General features: G+C 41.7%; 1 protein-coding gene across 1 annotated transcript; it reads left to right on the forward strand.

Annotated features, from left to right (window-relative positions):
- The first annotated feature begins 4,077 nt into the window (after positions 1-4,077).
- Positions 4,078-9,205, forward strand: tmx1 (thioredoxin-related transmembrane protein 1). Its single transcript, XM_041061224.1, has 8 exons — positions 4,078-4,288; positions 4,681-4,796; positions 5,417-5,462; positions 6,125-6,253; positions 6,601-6,646; positions 6,894-6,995; positions 7,132-7,198; positions 7,377-9,205. Exons 1-8 carry the CDS (start codon positions 4,089-4,091, stop codon positions 7,610-7,612), a joined length of 942 nt encoding a protein of 313 aa, XP_040917158.1. The 5' UTR covers positions 4,078-4,088; the 3' UTR covers positions 7,613-9,205.
- The last annotated feature ends 11,187 nt before the right edge of the window (positions 9,206-20,392 follow it).

Genomic DNA, 20,392 nt, shown 5'->3' on the forward strand with positions numbered 1-20,392 from the left:
GTGAGATATTTGGGGACAGGAGGAAGTGGAATAACCAGAGAAACTGATTGTAAAGTGTTGTGTAGTGCAGCCTCGGTTTGAGAGGCTCGGCTGTGATTGGAGCTCATGCTCTGCCTGCTCACTCCCACGCTGTGCCACTTCTCAGTCATCGCTCTTCAAACCTTGAAATTACTGGAATCCATCAGCTGTCACGTGGATGCTAACAGTCTCTGAGAGCTGTGCGACAAACACAGTAGCACAAAAAAACCAAGCAGCCCACTGATGGCCTTCACATCCATGCAGAGCTGCAGCAGCGCAGGCCCGCTGTCAGTATGACAGCTGGGCCTCCAAGCTGTGGTAAAGTCGGTAACCTTGAAAATACTGAAAAGGAAAACATGTCAGAATGAAAAGAACTGTGGCTGTCTGAAAAACAAGCTTCTGCACCTGCTGGTCCTGCAAAGAGAGTGTGAAAGTGCAGCAGTCGTAGCCTTTAAGGGTCAGCTAATGCTCCTGACTGTCTTCTACATTCTCCATTTAACAGTTCACATCACATTCAGATGACATGTGGAAGCTTTTTACTGGCGAGTTAGTTCAATCTCCTTTGTTTCTTAAAACATTTTTCTCATGATGTTTTACGATTTATAATTTAGTGCACACGCTCTATAAATATTGAACTTCTTTTTATTTGTCATTTAAAGTTATCACACCACAGGAAATTGCTTTTCACGTGGCAGAGACTCCACGTGTTTAAAATGTAAATCAGCAAATGAATGTAGAAATGAAAAGCTGCTGCTGCCCTGCCCTGCGCTCTCTCTTTCTTTGGGCTGAGACTCTCTGGCTCGTTGCACCTGTGGCTACAGCCTCATCAGTGATGTCACAACAGGTGTGCCGCCACTCATTTACTGCTGATGTGAAACACCTGCTGTGACTGCAGTGACATGAGGCCAGAGGTGCCACAATGAGCCTCTGTATGTGCTGCTATAACAATCACCACGACGGATTTTATTTTGCAGTGATTAGTGTTTTCCACTACACAATCCCAGTTTTGGCTGCACACCAAAGCAGAACTCACATGGACTTATTAAGTGGACTCATTTCATTAGACTCATTCTCTGGATTCATTTCTTGGACTGGTTTTATTGAACATCTTGTGTTGGATTTGCAACATTCCTACTAGACCAGCTTTAGTGTTATCCTGTTTTTAGATCACAGGCCCTACTGTTGCTGTTTTTATAAGACTGCACCTCCAGCTGTCTGAGGAGAGGGTATCTCTCTTTGAATGTCCTCCTCCTTTCCTTTCTTTATGTGCCAAATGTACACACAAAAATGCAATTTCACTTGACACGATATTCAACAGAAGGTTGATTCGAAATCATTATATGTATCCACTCAGCAGAGCATCTTCCTGAGGAAAATCTGTCTCCTACAAATTATGTTTAAGTACAACTAATTTGCAGCAGCAAATACATTTTGAATAGAAAAACAGTTGAAGAAACGCAGCCACAGAAGTGTCTGCAACTGGCATCACAAGGGTGCACTAGCAGCGCGGTAACTATGGCAACTACCGGCCTCTGGCCAGCCATCAACACTTTAATCAACAGAGAAATTAAATGCAAAATTAGAAAAATCTTCCGGAGCTGAGAGCGTGTTTGTTGGTGGGTCTTTCACAGAAACTCTTTAGCGTGAGTTCACTTGAAATCTCCATTAGTGTGAAAGAGGTGTGGGGTGAGAAAATCATATGAAAAGTTCATTCAGGACTAATGCCAAATTTGATAGCAGCTCATGTGACTGCCATAATATTTTACTTTGGATTTAGGTGCTGTACTGACAGATTGAACTGATTCACGCATTGTTTTTTTGTTTGTTTTTTTATTTCACAATGTTCCTGCTTTCCTGCTCCTGTCCAACCAGCAGCAAAGTGAATGGCATAATCGAGTTTGAGAGAACAACACAAAACAGCTCCCCGGTCTGCCACTTTTTCTCCTCACTGCCACATTTAGTTGAAGGAGAGGAGCGGATGACTGCTGAGCAGGAAGGAGATTCATTTTGTGCCGTAAGTGGAGCAGAGCTGATGGCTGGAGAAAGGGGGCGACGGTAGGGGCACAAAAGGATGTCATCTGGAGGGTATTTTTAGAGTGTGAGGTGCACTGATAACTGGCTGCCAATGCAATCTGCCTGCAGGTTCCCAGCAATAATAACTGCTCTCATTCTGCAGATTCACTCAGAGTGAAATCCTCTCATGCAGAGAAACACTGGCAAGCTGATTGACTCTCTCGCTCGTGTACACACACACACACACTAGCACACACTCAAAAAATATAAGTGGCAAAGTAAGTGAGCAAAAAAAAATTCACAAAGTCAATCTGCAGGTCAAGATTTGAGAGTGAAGGGTGGATTCATATGTGCAAAACGTGTTTTAGGAGAAACAACTAGTGACCAGAGTGGTTAAGATATTTTTAAAGCAGTGGTCACCAACATGTAGGATGTGACACCTCAAGGGGCTAAAAGATAAATCTGACTGGTCCTGAGATGAGTAACGGAGGAGGAAAGCAGAAAATATCTGTGTGATTAACCTAGTGACAACTGGTTGAAACTGGTTTTTAAGGGGTCACAGGCCAGAAAGACTGGGAACCACCGGGTTAGAGGACAGGTTAGGATTTTGTAATGTATGTATCTGGCATTTAGGATCCTGGGAAGTAGTTTGACATTACTTAGAAGGCAGGGTCTAACAGGATTACCCTTCACCTCCAAGTCAAATCAAATGGATTTTGCATGCAATGGATGGAAAATGCAAAACAGTCAGATCATGCAGCTTTGAAGATACTGATACAGTCTCCAGTATATATACGTTTAGTGTAACCAGTCATCAGTAAACATATCACTGGGGTTATGAGAGGGGTCTTCCACCTAAAGGAGCAGTTATTCCTTAAAAGTAAGGTTAATTTAAGTCACTAAGATTGTTCAGTTAAGAGGAAATGATCAAGAAGTTTATAGTATGATAAGGGGGATGCAGCTCCTTGGAAGTAAGACCTCAGGGGAGGATTCCAGGGTCTTTCTTGATTTTCATTTTAAATACCCCCACTTAATGCCAAAGGAATAACTGCCCAGAATCTAGAAATTAGTCTAGACTCCCAGAAGCAGTGGAAACACGTTCCCGTATCTGAATGGAATTTACTGCCTGGAGGATTTATTATATGCAAGGTGACAGGAGGGATGAAGCCTGTGAAGAGATATGGCCAAAGCAGTGAAAGAGCTTTTCAGGGTGAAGAGGTGGAATGTCCTCGACTGGGCCGAGTCAACCACCTGATCTCAATTTGATTGATCATGCATTCCAATTACTGAAGACCAAACTATGAGTGGCTGCAGTGAAAGTCTGGGAGAGCATCACCAGTGAAGATACAAAGATTTCAGGCAGATGTTTTTTTGTAAAGGATTTCCCTCAAAATATTCAATATGATGAAACTGTTTGACTTCATGTGTGTCTGTCCCGTTACTTTTGAAACCCTTAAGTTTGGGCACTGTGTTAAAAGGCCTAATTCTCCCACACACAGCTCTTTTCCATATGGATAGGAACCCACTCAGGTTTCAAGCTTAGAAGTGGCACTTCAATGTAGCATCCATTATTTTATTTCAAACTGGATGTGCATGAAGTACACAAACTATGGTCTGGACTACAGCGGCTTCATCTCTGAGTTATTTTAGGGACAATATCACCACCTGCTGGTGTTAAACGTTTATAATAAATGAAAATTGACTGACTTGACATGCATGGTTTAACCTAATGCATTAAGTGGTGATATTTTTTTATTTTAATTGTTTAGGAAGCTGGATGAATCGAGAGGAACACACCAGGTCGGGGTCATGAGGAAGTCTGCCATATTCTCTGCACATCTCTGTCTTGAACGTCGCTTTATTTAAAGCTTTAAAGCGACGCTAACGACACCTGGTAACACCTGGTATTACCTGGCCCATTTTAATCTGCATAATTTACTAAAGGTGTTTTTTTTCATGCACACTTTCACATCCGGGACTCGGTCGGTTGGCTAAAACCAAAACTAACCAATCACGTGACTCGGACGTGAAGGGCGCACAGCGGAAGTAAGTCTCGAATGGCTCAGGCTCAGACGGTCATGGCGAGCAGCCGTACGGGAACAGCAATGCCGCAGGCGAAACACCGCTCGTGGATTTTGTGTTTATTCCTGGCCTTACCTTTAACGTCGCTGCCAGTTCGGGCCAAGCCGGACAGCCTGAAAGAAGTCACCGACGAGAACTGGGAGGAAATCCTGACAGGAGAATGGATGATTGAATTGTTAGTGTCCCGCTACTAACGGCTAACCGGCTATCTAGCTAAAATAGCAGTTAGCCAGTTTAAGCTCGTATGTAAAAAAACAAAAAACAAAAGTGGGGCATGGATTCCCGTGTCCTGTTAGCTTCTAGCCTAAATGCTCTGATTTTATCTGCTTATTAAATCACCTGCCTTTATTTGTTTTTGGCAAGTTGCTAAAATGTGTCTGTCTATGCTAACAGCTGCCATCTTTTAGCTAGCACAGGCTAACAAATTACTAATAAACAGCTAATCAGGTCAGCAGTACTTCTAATTTCAGCTCGTACTTAATGAACATCCGCACATCGATGTAAGAGATTGTGTAGTTTATCTGAGGTTTTACATTTGAAAACCCTTATACACACACTCCCCCGCAGCTACGCACCCTGGTGTCCAGCATGTCAGCAGCTGCAGCCGGTATGGAAGGAGTTCGCAGACTGGGGGGATGACATGGGGGTCAACATAGCCAAGGTGGACGTGACAGAACAACCCGGTAAGCCTGAATGACCTTTCCCTCCGTTTAATGACAAACCAGAGCTTTCAGGCCAGTGCAGGATGTCCACACTTTACTAAGCAGCAGGATGAAATAGCCAGATCCCTACGTGAGGACTTTAATTTGTTGTTGTTGAAACTGTGTCCTTGTGAGACATTAGGTCCAACTTGCTAAAATTAGTCCAGTCTAAGACAGTTGTAGTGCAATAAATCATACGTTCACAAAGGTTGTCATGTTCCGTTTTTGTTTGTTTGACCACGGGTATTACCAGAGCTGCATTGATTAGTCGATTGACAGAAAATGAAAATCATATGAAAACCAGACTCTAAAAATATTGACTGAAAGACTAGTTATTTGCTCAACAGCACTACAAATTACAGTCTAGAAAATGACACAGAAAGGAGTTGTTCAAGCGATAGTTTTATTTTAATGTATTGTGTGTTAATGGGTTTTTTCCCAGCCCTGAAATATCAGTGTTAATGTTAGCCAGTGGTGCACTGTGGCTGTTGTCAGAGATGAATTCAGCCCATCTGCTGAATCTAAAATTCCTTTCAGTCAAGTTATGAGTCAACAGTGTTCCTTCCTGCACGCTGACAGTGCTCGTCTCCTCCCTCTGTAAGGTCTGAGTGGACGATTCATCATCACTTCACTTCCTACGATTTACCAGTAAGTTCTTTCTTGTATAGTGATAGTCATTACTTCTTCTTTCGTGTGACTGCTTGCGGTGTTTTGTAATGCTGCTGTGTATAGTACTGAAAGAAAGTCATCTTTAGTTTTTCTTTGTTTGCTGTCTGAAATAAAAATGTGAAATAGAGCTACAAAGATTTGTGGATTAGTCGGTAAACAGAAAATTAATCTGCAGCTGTTTTGATAATTAATCATAGATATATCTTATTTGTTTTGGAGTTGTTGTGCAGACATTTCATGACATCACCTTGGGCTCCAGGAAACTGCGGTGGATATTTTTTAACTGTTGTCTGATGTTAAACACTGCTCATGTCGTGCTTGGTCTTCATAATGCATTTTCAACTCTAGAGCTGTGAATTTGCAGTCTTCAGATTGTGACTGTTCTTTGCAAAATGCACATTTGTATCCTAATTTGGATAATTTAACTAATGCATTCAGATTAAACGCTTCATTGCAGAGAAAATTTGTATATTTTGGCCTGTCGCTGGTTTTGCATCCTTACCCTTTAGATAAAAATGCAAACCATCACTCAGCTTTAACTGTCACTAGCTGAAGGCTGCTCAGCATTCACATATTTCTGAGAATGTTATGAGATGTTCCCAAAGAAAATATAACTCAGTATCTGTGTGTTTGTGTTTCAGCTGTAAGGATGGCGTGTTCCGGAAGTACCAGGGCGCTCGCTCTAAAGACGACTTCCTCACCTTCGTTCATGAAAAGAAATGGAAAGCAGTGGAGCCGGTTTCATCTTGGTTTGGGCCGTCCTCATTTTTGTGAGTTTATAACATCAGTTCTGTAGAGCACATCAACTTTGTGAGGCGGTTTTCTAGTTTTTGTTTCAGTCAGAACAGAAAGTTGAACTTTCTCATTTAAGCATCAGTCCAGTAATCGTAGCATCACTGTTGAACCTCTTTGCTTTGAAATAACAGAAAATAACATCAGATGCGTGTCCCTGTCAGCTCTATTTTTAGTGTCTTTCTGCTGGTTTAAAATCAAAACCACAAGCAAATCCTTCTTCTTCCCTTTTTTATTTTTTAAATTTTTGTCTTCAGAGTTTGTGGTGAAGTTACAGTTTGACAAATCTGTGTCAATTTATTTAACATTGTTCCTCTTTTGGCAGAATGAATTCGATGTCTGCTCTGTTCAAGCTCTCCATGTTCATAAGGGTGAGTGAGGACTTTACTCCTATATATATATATATATATATATATATATATATATATATATATATATACACACACACACACACACACACACACACACACACTAAGGTATTTACACCAGATTCCACAGTCCATTCAAAGAAGAATGAGCTGCCCAGTTTGATCACCAACAGTGTGTGAAACTGTTGCTGTAAATTAATATTTGTGACCATTTTACAGCCTCCAGTAAAAATGCGTCTGTGTTTTCCAGCGTTGTCATAACTACATGACTGAGCAGCTGGGGATTCCTGTTTGGGGATCGTATGTTATCTTTGGTTTGGCCACTCTGTTCTCTGGCCTTGCGCTGGGACTGGTGAGTAATTAATTACGCCATCTTTAATCAGTTTTCCTTAACACTGAAACAGCATTGAATGTTCGTACGTGGTTCGTCAAGCAGGACCACACTCACAAACAGTGAATTAATGGTTATTGTTGTCTTGTCTTTGCAGTTACTGGTGTTCATTGCAGATTTTGTTTTCCCCTCGCGACGATTTTCTTCTCCTGATTACTACCAGAGTGAGTTTCTTATAAGAGCATGCTGATTACTGCTTCACTCACCTTCATACATTCGCATTATATATGTATATGACACAAACAAAGCTCAGAGAGTTTACAAATTTTGTTTGTAGTTGAGGTCTGTTTGTCTCTGGTTTATAAACGGTCACTGACTGATGTCATGAATGCGGCTCTGCAGAGAAACAGACGATGGAGCAGGCCAGGTTAATCCAACAAGACGACGAGCATGAGGCTGATGGCGAGGAAGATGACGATGACGAAGAGGAAGAGGAGGACGGGGACCAGGATGACGTCTGGAGGAGGAGAAGAGGGTCCCCTGAGGGCCGCCCTGAAACCAAGGGACAGGGTTTCCCTGATGAAACTCTAAGGAAGAGGGTGGTGTGCAGCCGCGACGAGGAGGAGGAGGACACCTAGAGTGTCAGCGTGAAGCTCAGAGCTTCACGCAGCCCCTACTCCTTTGAGAAGAGCGCCATGGAGTCAGCAGAGTCGGAGGAACCTTGGTCCGGAGCAACAGTGTTTACAGCAGGGAGCCCTGAACCTCTCCCCCCTAACCTCCCCCTCTCCTCCTTCTCCTCCTCCTCCTCCTCCTTCTCCAGTCTCTGGGCCTCCAGAAAACACCTTGCTTCTTTTCTTCTCCTTCCCTGGTTTTTTATATGGGAGCGCTTTAGACTCTCACCACCGCTCTCTCCGCCTGAGAAGCAGGCTCCACCTGGAAGAAGCAAAAACACTCCTGACACCTGTTTTCACTCGTGGAAACAAATCGCCGAGGTTTGGGTATGAAGTGCAGTGGAGCTGGATTTTGCGGCGTTGTTTATGCTATGCATCATTTTTTTTTTTTTTTTTTTTTAAGATTTGTGTGTTATTATATGTTTATCTCGGAATTATTTTACTTGGCTTGCGTTTGACGTTTATGTTGTTGAATTTTACTCTTCGGCGTATGTATACATACTTTATTTTATGCTGCATATATTTTACAGACCTTGACGTCTCAACCCAACATAACAGTGTTCACACACGTCTCCACATATGGAGAAAAATGGAGAGATGAATGGAAAGAAATGACCCTAAAATGTTTTAATGCTTAACATTTCAGTCCTGGTTTATTTGGCAACACTGATGTTTAATATTACAGCAAACAGAGCAGCAGCTGGTGTTTCTGTTTACAGTGCAGCCAAACAAACTCTAGTTGTTTTTAATAAAGTGGTGGTTTCACAATAAAAGCCACTGAAAGCGATGCTGCAGTTTGTCATCTGGTAGTTTAGTGATAAAACAGAGAAACTTGAGTTATAACTTCTCCAGACACAGTTCATCGTTGTCTCAATTGGCCAAACAAGCACATCCGCCCGGTCAAAGGTGAACTTTGACCTGTGATCTGTGGCTCGGGCATCAAAAGGAGTGAGTGGGAGACAGAGATGTATGTGATCTTAAACAGTGTATATCAGTGGCAAAAAGTGAAAACAGTAATGCTGGATTAAATACATCTCTCATTTCATGTGAATCCCTAATACTTCTGAAGGTAATTTAAGTCCAGTGTGGGAAATTTCAAACATACTGGGTAATTACTGAGTTAAAAAAAAAAAAAAAGCAGCCATAAATATGAACACGGTGGCACAGGTGTTTTATTCTCAGTCCAGTTATTTTCCTCAGTCCGTGCAAAGCGCATCCTTTCGGCACATGAACGCATGAAATAATGTTTTGGGGGCAGGAACCCCTTCAATAGCATCTGTGCTTTGCTCAGTAATCGCACCAAAACACTGACTGTCAGTTTGCTTAAGACTAGACCACTTTAGGTAGATCAAAAAACTACAAACTACATTCACTCCAATTAAAAGGCCTGTTGAATGTTGGTCTGTAGATACTGTGTGTCCCCATAATGAAAATATCATATTATCAACAAGTGTTGATTATCAACAATCTGATAATCAGCCAATTGGATTCTTTAGTTTTTGTTTCTAATGTTTACCTGTGATTCTCTAATTATTAAAGGATGTCTATTTAAAGAACCCAGATGTGTTTTCAGCCTGTTTGTAGGTCTGTAGTGCAGTGTGTGCATGTCATAATATAATTAAAGAGATGAATAATTGAGGGACTCCAGCTTCCTTTTATAAATTGCTGTATATAGAGCGATGTGCATCACATCTGTCCTGATGCTGCTCTGATTCGTGGAACAGTAACAAGACCTGGATGAACTTGTCTGTCTGACAGAGGGAAGCATAGTTCAACCTACTGCTAATCTTTGTATTCTTTTTTTTTAAACCTCTTCAAATTTGACTTTCTTTACTCTAAAAATGTCAAATTAAACATGAACTTTTGAAGTTTATGCATCCAAATACAGGATACAGGATAATAGTTTTGTTTACATTGGTTTCTCACTAAAATCACGACACTTAAATGCACCCTTTTCAAACATTATCGCTCATAAGCACAGCCTGTATTCATTTCAGTCTTGTAAAGCAAAAATGGGCAGTATGTTTGTGTGGTCGATGTTTTTAGTACACATTCACTCTGTTGTTTTAATGAGGCTTATGATAGACTTTGATTTCAATGCTGTTTATTATTATTTTTTTAATTTCCAAAAAAAACGTATTTCTCCTTTCGGTGACAGTTAAAGCAGGTTTTTTTTTTTTTTTTTTTTTTTTACCCGACCACTATTTACAGCTTGTAGCATTCACACTTTATCCTGAGCCAGCTGTGCTCCTTATTGTTTGAACATTTCTTTGATTAAAGGATTAACTCTGGAAACGGTCTCACTCGTACTGTTTGTGTTGTTTCCCAGAATTAACTGAAACAGATACGAACCTTTGCTGCTTATGTTTCATCAGTGATGCTCAAAGAAAAGTGAACAGCTGGAAAAAATGGTTGAGACAGCTCCAGGGACGTCCTGAAAAACACTCAAGTATCAAATATGGGGAGAAAAACTTCTCACATGATGGTACAAACTGTAGCAGTGGTGGAAGAAGTGTTCAGCTCTTCAGATCTTTTATTTACTAAAAGTATTTAAAAATCCCACTCAAAGTAGAAGAGCAGACGTATCAGCAGAATGTGGATGAAGTATCAGAAGTAAAAGTACGTGCTCAGTACTCAGTACTTGAGTGAGTGTGCTTGTTACTCTGAGTTGTTGCCAGCAGATGTCACCCTCGCACTCGTTTTGGGTCACGTTCGGACTCTAACGACAAACGGCAGACTGTGGTGGGTGTTTTGAGGATCACATGTTGCTGTTCATCCACCTCAGGGCCCCGTCGGTGTGTCGCAGCACGTACACTGCACTTTAGGGAATAGGTGACAGGAAATGTGCAGTGGCACTTACTATGTGCTGCAGCAAATGTAAAGCCGCAGCTCACGTTTCCTTCCATTTGTTCTCCTGGGGGCTCCTCATTTCCTATCCTCCACCCTCCTGAGTGGTGTTACTCTCCCCCCTGGAGGGGGAGTTGATCTCTGGAGTAGATCTCTAATCAGTGCTGTCATTGCAGCTTGAGTGGCCTTCTGCACACGCTCCGTTTAGCAGGGGATAATCTGTCTGATGGGAAGAGTGTGTGTGTGTGTGTGGGGGGGGGGGGGGGGGGGGGGGGTTGTGTTTGAAGGGATTGCCCTACTGTACCAGCCCACTGCAGGCCCCTCTGATGTTTCAGCACAGAGAGGTCGGAGTGCGTGCACATGCAAAATACTGAGTAGATAAGTGATCTACCTGCCTGCACACACAACTGATGCAACCTTGCTGGATCTGAGTTATCGAACACACACACACACAGACACATTCCTCTGCACTGGACGGGCAGTCGGCTGTTTTACTGCTCTGCAATGTAAAGTGAACGCAGATGGCATCGCTGCTGGTTTGGTGGTTTCTGTTCTTGTTCATTTAGCTCGCTCTGCTCCATATGGTTTGCTGTTGTGCTTGTTTTCACTTTAACAGAAAAGTTCTTCTCTCTTCTCTGCAGGAATTCTGTATGAAAAGAAGATTCTTTTACAAAGACATTTGATTCTTCTTGTTTTTCGCCATCCTAATGTCACAGCTCAGGGCAGCCTAAATCCTTATCATTCATCATCTTTCTTTTGTTAAACTCCAGAACTCACTGACCACATGCCTCGAGTTGAGGACACCGTACAGAATTATCCATGTCCCAGTAATGATGTGTCCCAGTGTGGATCATATTATAACATTTGCATGGAACATAATTAAGCCTAATAAGTAAGTCTGTCAAGGGTCTCTTCTCAGTATCAGGCGTTAAACTCACTGTGCTCAGGGTTTTAACTGGACGTCAGTGGCAGACTTTTGACAGTAGATCAAAAGCAAGTACAAAATATTTCTTCCTCCTCTTTTGGCCTCCTCCAGCCGGTGAGGCCCGAGGCGACTGTCTACATAGCTCACACCTAAAGTCGGCCCTGGTCTTGTTCTTGTTTGAGCGCTGCCACTACCTAAATTGAGGTTTTCACATAAACTACACCTGCACATTCTTTGCTGCTGCAGATCCGTCTTGAGCCAACTGGCACATGCTCTCAGAGGGTGGAGCTGGATTTCATTATTTACCTTCACACACATACCTGTCTGCGTCCACATCAATCATGTTCCTACTCTCAAAATGGAAAATGTGGCTGCACACTGAAAAGTCACAGTGATTTTGTGCAGTTGTAGTCAGTGGTTGTGATCAGACAAAGTGAGACTTGATGGCACAGGTTTTGTCGTGCATGTAGTCCAAATGAATTATATTTTTAAAGCAACTGTTTTTGTCTTTTTAACACCATTTATGAAGCAGCAGCCTGTTGTTGGGTCAGCCATTACAAACTTATGCTGTGCAGCCAAACATTGTTCAAACCCACAGAACAGAGATTCAAAGCTTCTGAATTTGTAAATCATGGAGCCCCGAGGTCTCAAACGTTTTTCTTTTCTCTTTTTACAAGCTAATAATTTATGTGTATAAGCGATTATCTAATGGAAGAAGATAAAAGATTATGTTTTTTGGATCTTGGGGGGGTCTCCTGTCAGGTTTTGTTGTGGGACAAATTACAATTTTATCATTCTTGTTCGTACATGTTGACAAATCCAAGCGCACACAGCTTTGTACCTCTCCAACATGAGCAGGTCTAATCAGCCACACCTGTGTTCTTGAATACTTGAGGAAATGAGCCTCCATGGTAGAGTCTGTCTATCATGGAGGTTTCCGCTTTATCTGCAGTCCTGGTGCGAGGACGTCCACGGCTTCAACCTGACTCACTCTTTCCACCTCAGTGGTGAGCAGCCGACCACAAATACAAACAGAAACTTTCAGGGTCTGGTTTCCCACACTCCCCTGTTCTGTTTCTCCGCTCAGAATTCTCCTGATTCAATTTAATTCTCACCATAAATCAATTTAATTTCCATTTTGGCAACTACATTTTTGTTGTTGAATCTCATAATGATAATGGGAGCTTAATCCAACAGATGATGAATTACAGTGGATGAATCTGATTGGAAAAGTGCCTTTCTGGCCTAAAATAACTTTTATTATTTGAGCATGGATTGTCTCTTCAGCATGCAGGACGAGGCAGAAGACTTTTTGGATTGAGCTCTTTTTTGAATTTAAATCCTCAGGCCAGTGGCCAGGAGGGTTTTTGCTCAAACCACAAAAATCCATGAGAAAAACAAGGCAGTGTTATATGATCCTGCCTCTCTCGCCGGGCTACTGGACGCCAGCGAGGTGCGAGTGCAAGCGCTCAACAAAGCAGCACTTGTTCTCCAAGCCACTGCGTCCCCTCAGTGTCCTCCATGTGGTTAGACCATTAAATCCCATAAAGAAGATGAAGAGATTGAGATTTCTCTGTTTGGGCTTGTAATGATGATTTATTCATCAAGCTGGGACAAAGGGGCTGCTATTGTTTTTGGTCTTTCTGTCCTTCTTCTGTCTAAAACAGACTCCTGAAGTGTAGCAGCTCAAGTCGCAAATAATGTTCTATGTTCTCAACTATGAGGACAATTACAACAACTGTGTGGAGTCTGAAACCATGAAAATTCAATCATGTTCTGTATGCAGCAGCTTTGAAATTTTAATTGTAAAATTTTCAACTCTTTTGTAGTTTGTTCAGAGAAATAAAAAACAGTTCTGGAGTTTAACAAAAGAAACCTACACTGTATTTTGGCCTAGACAATAAATTCTTCCTCTTACTGTGAAGAAAAAATATATACCTGTTACAATTGTTTTTTAAAAAAAAAAATGTCTACATGAGCACACTACTAAGACCATTTGTTTTTAATCAAATTTATGCCAAGATGTGTGGTAATTTTTTATTTTCAAATGCAAATTTTTTTTTCTGTATTTGAATTTTGTGCAGATTGCCTGATGTAAATCAAAGATCAAGTGCCAGAGAAAGTGTTCACACAGCAAAACATTCAAAACAGCAAAACATTCAAAAGAAATAACACAATCAGGTTTCATATCCCTCTTCAAAACCAATGTTTTACAAATTGTTTTTCTTTTCTTTTTTATTTATTTTTATTTACTGTGTCCCTCCAGCTGGAAATGCACCAAACAGAATTTTCTAGACCTTTCACTTGTGGAATTTTATTTTATTTTTTTAAATTAACAAATTGTAAACCGTCAAACTCACCTGTTTTCCCGTCAAAACCAATTTGCCAGACTGGCGCCATGTCGCAGCTTCAGTACCTCTGTCTTTGTCCAGCCCACATTCAGTGTTTCCGTTGCACCATCACACATTAAACAGAAAGTCTGACTGTTTCATGACTAATTGTTTCTCCACTGTGATTAAAGTCAACCAAAATGATTTTTTTCTTCCTTTGCCCACCCATAGTTACATCTATGGGCTGTGTGTCACTTCCTTTCAGGCCAGATAATTACATGGTGGCTCATTCAGAAATAAGAAAAATTAAACACAATGGTTTGCTGTTGTGTCTCCCCTCCAGTCTGCAGCAGGTATATTTTCAGGAAACCATCGTGGTCATGCCAGAGAGAAAATCCTGCCCCTTGTCTTTGCAGAAGTCTTTCTTTTCACTGTATGCAGGATCGTAAAATAGCAGCTCAAGCTCCCTGCAGTATAAACAGTGAAAAATATACTGGCTGGGTTTGCAATGTGCAGCCCAGTCCAGAACGAGGACCAAGATCCCAGGAGTGCAAAGAAGAAAAAAAAAAGACACAGAGGTCCATTTAAAGAAATAATAAATGTAATTAACTCTCAGCTTTTTTTTGACTCATGCAAGTAGGAAATTCCATTAAAGTGCTGCAAATAAAAGGTTTTCCTCTGGCCTGGTAAAATCCTCTGGCAAATTGAGTTATGACCAACTGAAAATGGAAAATTAATAAAGTTATGATAACTGCAGTTATAAAGCTATGAAATAAGGCTTTCACTGTTTGTTTAAACTTGAAATTACTGTTTTTATTGGGCTCTTTGGGGGCAGCAGAAACAAGTTCTGAACAACACTGACACATCATCGGCATCACACATCATCTGCATTTATCTTGACATGTGAACTTGTTAGCAAACAGGTGCTTTTTTACATATCAAGCAGTTATGGAGCAACAAATTAAAGTCCAATATTCACTCTCTTTTAGCTCTGTTTTTGGTCTCCACCAACTCCTGAGGGAATTATCTGACTTCACTAAATGTCCCAGCATGTTCACCAGCTAGTTGCTAACTGTGTCTGTCTGCTGTTTGCTGCTGAGCAAGTAGTGTAAGGTGAGTTTCAAAGCTTTTTCTCTGAAAGCAGGAGTGTGTTGTGGACAAGTCAACGAAAACAGTGAAGCTGTGGGATCGACAGATCACTTCATCACTATGACCAAACGCTTTCACATCGTCACATTGTTTTCACTTTGTCATTTTAAATAGTTATTATAGAAATTTTGATTAATAAATAATATTCCTTATCACTAGAGATACATTAAACTTGTAAAACATTGTGTAAAATATGTAAAATGGTTGAATGTTAATGTTTATCTAAGTGTCCAGGTGTTGATGCACTCCTTTATGTGTCTTGTGGTTTGCGTCAGTGTTAAAACAGAAATTCTCTCATCAGGAGGAGGCCAATGTTTACTCAAATCCCAAAACTTTAAACTAAACTCAGTGAGCGGTGCAGCAGTTTCCATGGATCTGAGGGTTTGTTTTGGAGTGTGTCACCTGATGCGAGACTCACATCTGGTCCTTGAACCCTCTAAAAGTCCCTAAACTAACACGCGAAACACACCCCCAGTTTTAACTTTATCATCGGTCAGTAGAATGAGCCAAATCTGGCCGTGAGCTTGGGAGTGGGTGTGTGTTTAGACATGTGAATTCCTTTCTCACACGTCCATGTGGGTCCATGTGGAGGGGAAAAAAAACGTTTTGCACATCTTAAATCTCTTCACAGGAGATGGACAAAAGGGAAAGGGAAGGGCTGTGATGTTGGTTTGCTGTTGTCACGACACAGAAAATTTCCTTTTTTTTCTGCAGGAAAATGTCCCCTGTGACTGATATAATTTGATATATGATATTATTAGATTGTTAATACTGATGCAACACTGTGTAAGCAGCATTGTACTGTTGTAGCTGCTCGAGGTGGAGCTGGTTTTAACTGATTTGCACTATGCTAGTTTCATTTAGTGGTTCCCAGCCTAGGGGTCAGGCCCCTCCAATGGGTCACCAGATAAATCTGAGGGGTCGTGAGATGATTATTGGAGGCAGAAAGAAGCAAGAAACAAAGTTCTGCTTCACAAATCTTGGATGATATTGGATCATTTTACCTCTTTGGGCTCATTGTTCGATTATTTTTTCTTAAAGATGCAATAAGAAGTTGTCAGATAAAAGTAGAGTAGTATAAGTTTCACTATTTCCCTCTTAAGTTAAGTGGAGTACGTACCTTTACCTACCAGTAAATTCACTTGTAATGTTACTCTGCGCCTCCGTTGAGGTCCTTCAGCTGATTTAGAGACTGACACTGTGTCGGTTTAGAGACAAAAGCTACATATCTGACCCACAGAAGCTCCTATCTGAAGCTCTTGAAGAAAAGCAGCTCACTACAAACAGCCAGATAAGAGCGGGGTCAGGGCCCGGGGCGACAAGGATGGCATGTTTCTGTGAAGGTTAAGTCTCTGCTGTGGGTCAGGGTTAATATGTTTTCCCTTTCAGGTTGAGTTTATGCGCTTTAGGCTGTGTAAAGCAGGTCTGCAGGCATCCCACGGTAATCAAAACAAACTGAGTTTACTTCACCGCAGAAATTAAATATCAGCTTCTGGATATTTGTTATAAAAAGCCAGTTGTCCCTCTGCCTCACTAAGAACAAAAAATCTATACTGACTGGTGAAGCATACCTCTCCACAGCGGTCCACGCCCTCACTTTATACTGTGGTTATATAATCATTGGAATGGCCGTGGCGATGCGCCACGAGAAATCGTCATGCGTGGTATTATATTATCACAGCCAGATGTAACATCAAAGCGTTTCCTCTAACCAGCACTGACAGGTTGTTTTGGCACACCTGAGCTGCCATGGAAGTGGAGTTCCAGTTCTTCAGCAAGCACCTCCAACCTTTGCAGCAAATGTACTATTTAATGAACAGAGGCAGACAAATCCAAACCCAGATCTAACACGTGATAACAGGCTGGAACACATCAGGTATGCAGCAGGTAATTACATTAATGTCACAAAAATTCACAGCTTGGAGCAAACAATCTCTGCTTATGAAATATTATGTGTGTTAATCATCAGGACATGGATTTATGCTTATGCTTAATACAGTGCTGTGTGAAACTGGTGTAACCGACATGAGCATTTATAATTTAACACTAAATTAATGGAATACAAGCATCTTAATCAATGAAAAACAACTTCAGTCACTGTACGAAACAGCAGCTCAGAGTAAAACTATGAGCCTCCAGCAGACACATTCAGTGGGTCATTCACTGTGCTGAGAAAATTTAACTTTTCTCTTTTGGCTTCTTTTCTCTTTAGATGACAACTGATGTTGAAAGAATGAAAGAGTATAACAATCCCACTATTGCACTACTTATGCAGCATGTACAACAGCCAATCCTCTGATCCCCACCACATCAACATGCCCTCGACACTTCCCTAACCCTTTAGTGCACGTTTCCTGGCACAATTTCTGCCACACAGCTTGTTCTTCCTGTTTACATTTGAAACAAAGTGTCAGGAAAAGGGGTCCAGGCGCAGAGCCGCGGAGCAGGATTGCGGCTCCGGTGTTCCTCTGGAGAGCTGCGAGGAGAGACGGACTATTTCTGTACCATCCTGACAGCCTCGCAGAGAGAAGATGCCTCGATCACCACGGGGTAATTATAAGGTTACCATGACGGGGGGAACAATTGCTGAACTTCGTCAGCAGCAGTCACTGTGTCTCAGAGGCAGTGGCCTTTTAATTGCAGGGATCTGGTGTTTGTCAACATGTATTTTAAGGGGAAGGCTCAGGAGTAATGGAAGGGTTCATGAGAGTCCATAGGACATCTTAAAACCTGCCAAGCACATGTGCATCCGGACACAGTATCTGTGTCGTCTTCTGTCTTTGTAGTGATGATTTAGCAGATAGTCAGCAGATCTGAGGTCAGATAATGTCATTAACCCATTGAGGCGTTTATGCTCGGAGGCTGTTTCACGGCGCGTTTGATCCTGAACTAGAGAAACTTGTTGGAGAGTCACTTGACAGCGACACAAATTGCTGCCACCTGACTGGTCCTCGAATCCCAATCGGACTCTCTGATGGTGTGACATTCTACACATGGTTCACGTGTGTGTTTGTGAGGATTTTAGACGCATAAGATGAGGCAGCTGCTTGAATTTGTCCTCACTGCTTTTTTTTTGCATTTGACCAGAGCAAAGACCAAAATCAGTGTGTTAGTCCATCTGTCTATACTTTCTGATTCCCTTACCCTATCTGTCGCTCTTGTTCCTGGTCCCATTTATTCATACTGCAGAGATAACCTTAACCCCTAACCCTAGCCCCTTGTGTATCTTGTTTTGTTCCACTTCCTGTCTTTGTCTTGTTTCCCGCCACCTGTGATTGTCTGCCCCGCCCTAATTGGTGTCACCTGTTCCCCATTACCGAGTGTATATATTGTTTGCATCTCCCTTTGTTCTTTGTTTTTGTCTCTTGCCCTTGCCCATGTCTTTCGCCTTGTCTTTTGTCTTCTCTCTTGTCTTGCCTCTCGTCATGGTAGCCCTAGTCAGGTTCTGCATTTATTTCTTGTTTGGTTTTCGCTCCTTGTTCAGTCTTTCTCCTCACTAAGAGTGATTTTGTGTTCGCGTTTTGTGTTTTTTGTTTGGGTCCAAGTCCTTGCCCTAGCAGTGACACTGTAAAGTGGTGAGACTGTGCAGGATGAATTATAATTATGAAGGCAATAATATTAAGATAAAAAATCCACTGGTGGACAAACTGAGACTTTGCCGGGGGGGAGGGGTTTGCAGTCAGTCATCTCCTCTCTCACCATGAGGGAGGACAGATTTTACTACCTGTTAATTAGAATTCAGAGGACAGACACAGGTCTTAATTCACCTCAGTAATGAAGTTATCAGAGGCTGCACTCGTGTTTCATGTCTGAACTCCGCTGCCTCTCTGGCCTCGTACCGCTTGTGGTCAGCTGACAAATATTAAAATGAACTTGCTCTGTCTTTTGACATGTTCATTACTTTCCAACCATCAAGTACAGATTGAACTGTGTACGGACTTGAGAATATATCACACCATTATCTTAAATCTGTCATCTCATTTTTGTCCCTGTGAAGGACACAGTGTCCCTCAGCTAATAAGTCAGAACATGCATCAAACTGGCCAGAGACACAAAACCTGAAGTCCTCTGAGGGATGTGAATCTATAGGTGGCAGCAGATAAGTTATTCTATGACAAGTGTCTGTGCAGCTTCAGCATACATCATAAATTACATGACATTACAGAACTGTACAGATCTGTATTTTGAAAACTGACCAGACTGGGACCCAGAGCAACAGCTGGTCTAAGTCCTCACAGGACTGTGAATGAGGAGCCTACTGTAAAAATGTCTCTTCAGTTGTTTGCTGATGTGTACGTCTTGTGGTCGACTCCTGAAGCGTTCTCATATGAGGCATCTGACATGATCATGATTTATGACAAAGTTAAACAGCTTCTAAATGTTCAAACCTCTTCTGCTGTTTTTATCTTTGACCGCAGCCGCTGTTGTTTTCGTTGTTTTCTCTGTTCTTTGCTTTGTTAAAACTTTTTTAGGTTTCCTTAAGTTACAGTCACTCTTTAAAACAATTCTCTGTAAACTGTGAATAAACATGCAACATATAACCACTCAAGTGTACACACATTTATATAAGGCTGTGTGTCAAACTGCAGTGAGTGGAGTGACAGTGAATCATAACAGTAAATTTGCAGACCAGAAAAAAACAAAACAATAAAAGATGCTAAATTGTTGCATGTAGCTCAAGGAATTTAATTTTTTCAAATTTTCTTCTTCTTCTTCTTCCTCTGTCGTCGTTTGTGAATTGCAGCCATGCTGCTTCAAAGGTTTTGCACACCGAGATTATGAAATGTGACACCAACACATCGTGTGGACGACAGGCAGATCATTGGACTGTGCAGAACATCAAAAGGGTCCAGTTTTATCGTCTTGTGAAGTTCACAGACTCTCTGCTTTAAATTCCAGTCTCTGTTTTAGTAAAAAGGAGAAAAAAAAGCCAGTCAGAGGGTGATAAAACTCTGTGAGGATCCTTGTTAAGGGTGATGTCTGGGGTGGTTTATAATGCGCTTTAAAAGGTCAGAAGTGGACATGTATGTTGTGTAAAGCTAAAGCCTTTCATCCTGTCTTATAAGTGAATTCATTTCCACTCAGATCAAACCACTACAGCAAAATAATTATTATTTTAGTGGTTTTCTGTTTGTTTTGCAAAGTGATGAAAACTTTTTCAAAGGCACCGAGGCAGAAGTGAAATGCTGCTTATTTGAAGAACTTAAACTCCCAACAAGTGTGAAAAGCCTCATGGCAGGTGACCAGTATAAGACCAGGACTCAAGGACTCCCAGTGAAAGAAGCATCTTCCCGTTCTCTCGCTGCTGCGCGTGCAGATGCACTTAAGGAGGATTGACGCCCCCCCGAACAGACTAAAGGGAATTTCACAGGTGCCCGAATTCCTGAACTCCCAGGGGGGGAACTCTGGACCGTCTGGACCATGACATTCCTCCTGCAGCATGTGGAAGATTCATTTCCCCTGACTAAAGGGGCTCGCCTCCAGCCCTCTGATACC

The sequence above is a fragment of the Toxotes jaculatrix genome, chromosome 17 (assembly GCF_017976425.1).
Source record: "Toxotes jaculatrix isolate fToxJac2 chromosome 17, fToxJac2.pri, whole genome shotgun sequence".
NCBI classification, from domain to species: domain Eukaryota; kingdom Metazoa; phylum Chordata; class Actinopteri; family Toxotidae; genus Toxotes; species Toxotes jaculatrix.

What these genes read in the sequence shown, in the direction of transcription:
- tmx1 (XM_041061224.1), top strand. Translation starts at nt 4,089, where the DNA reads ATGGCTCAGGCTCAGACGGTCATGGCGAGCAGCCGTACGGGAACAGCA. An exon ending in TCACTTCCTACGATTTACCA is followed by an intron (nt 5,463 to 6,124) that starts GTAAGTTCTTTC and finishes TTTGTGTTTCAG; the next exon opens with CTGTAAGGATGGCGTGTTCC. An exon ending in CTGGCCTTGCGCTGGGACTG is followed by an intron (nt 6,996 to 7,131) that starts GTGAGTAATTAA and finishes TTGTCTTTGCAG; the next exon opens with TTACTGGTGTTCATTGCAGA.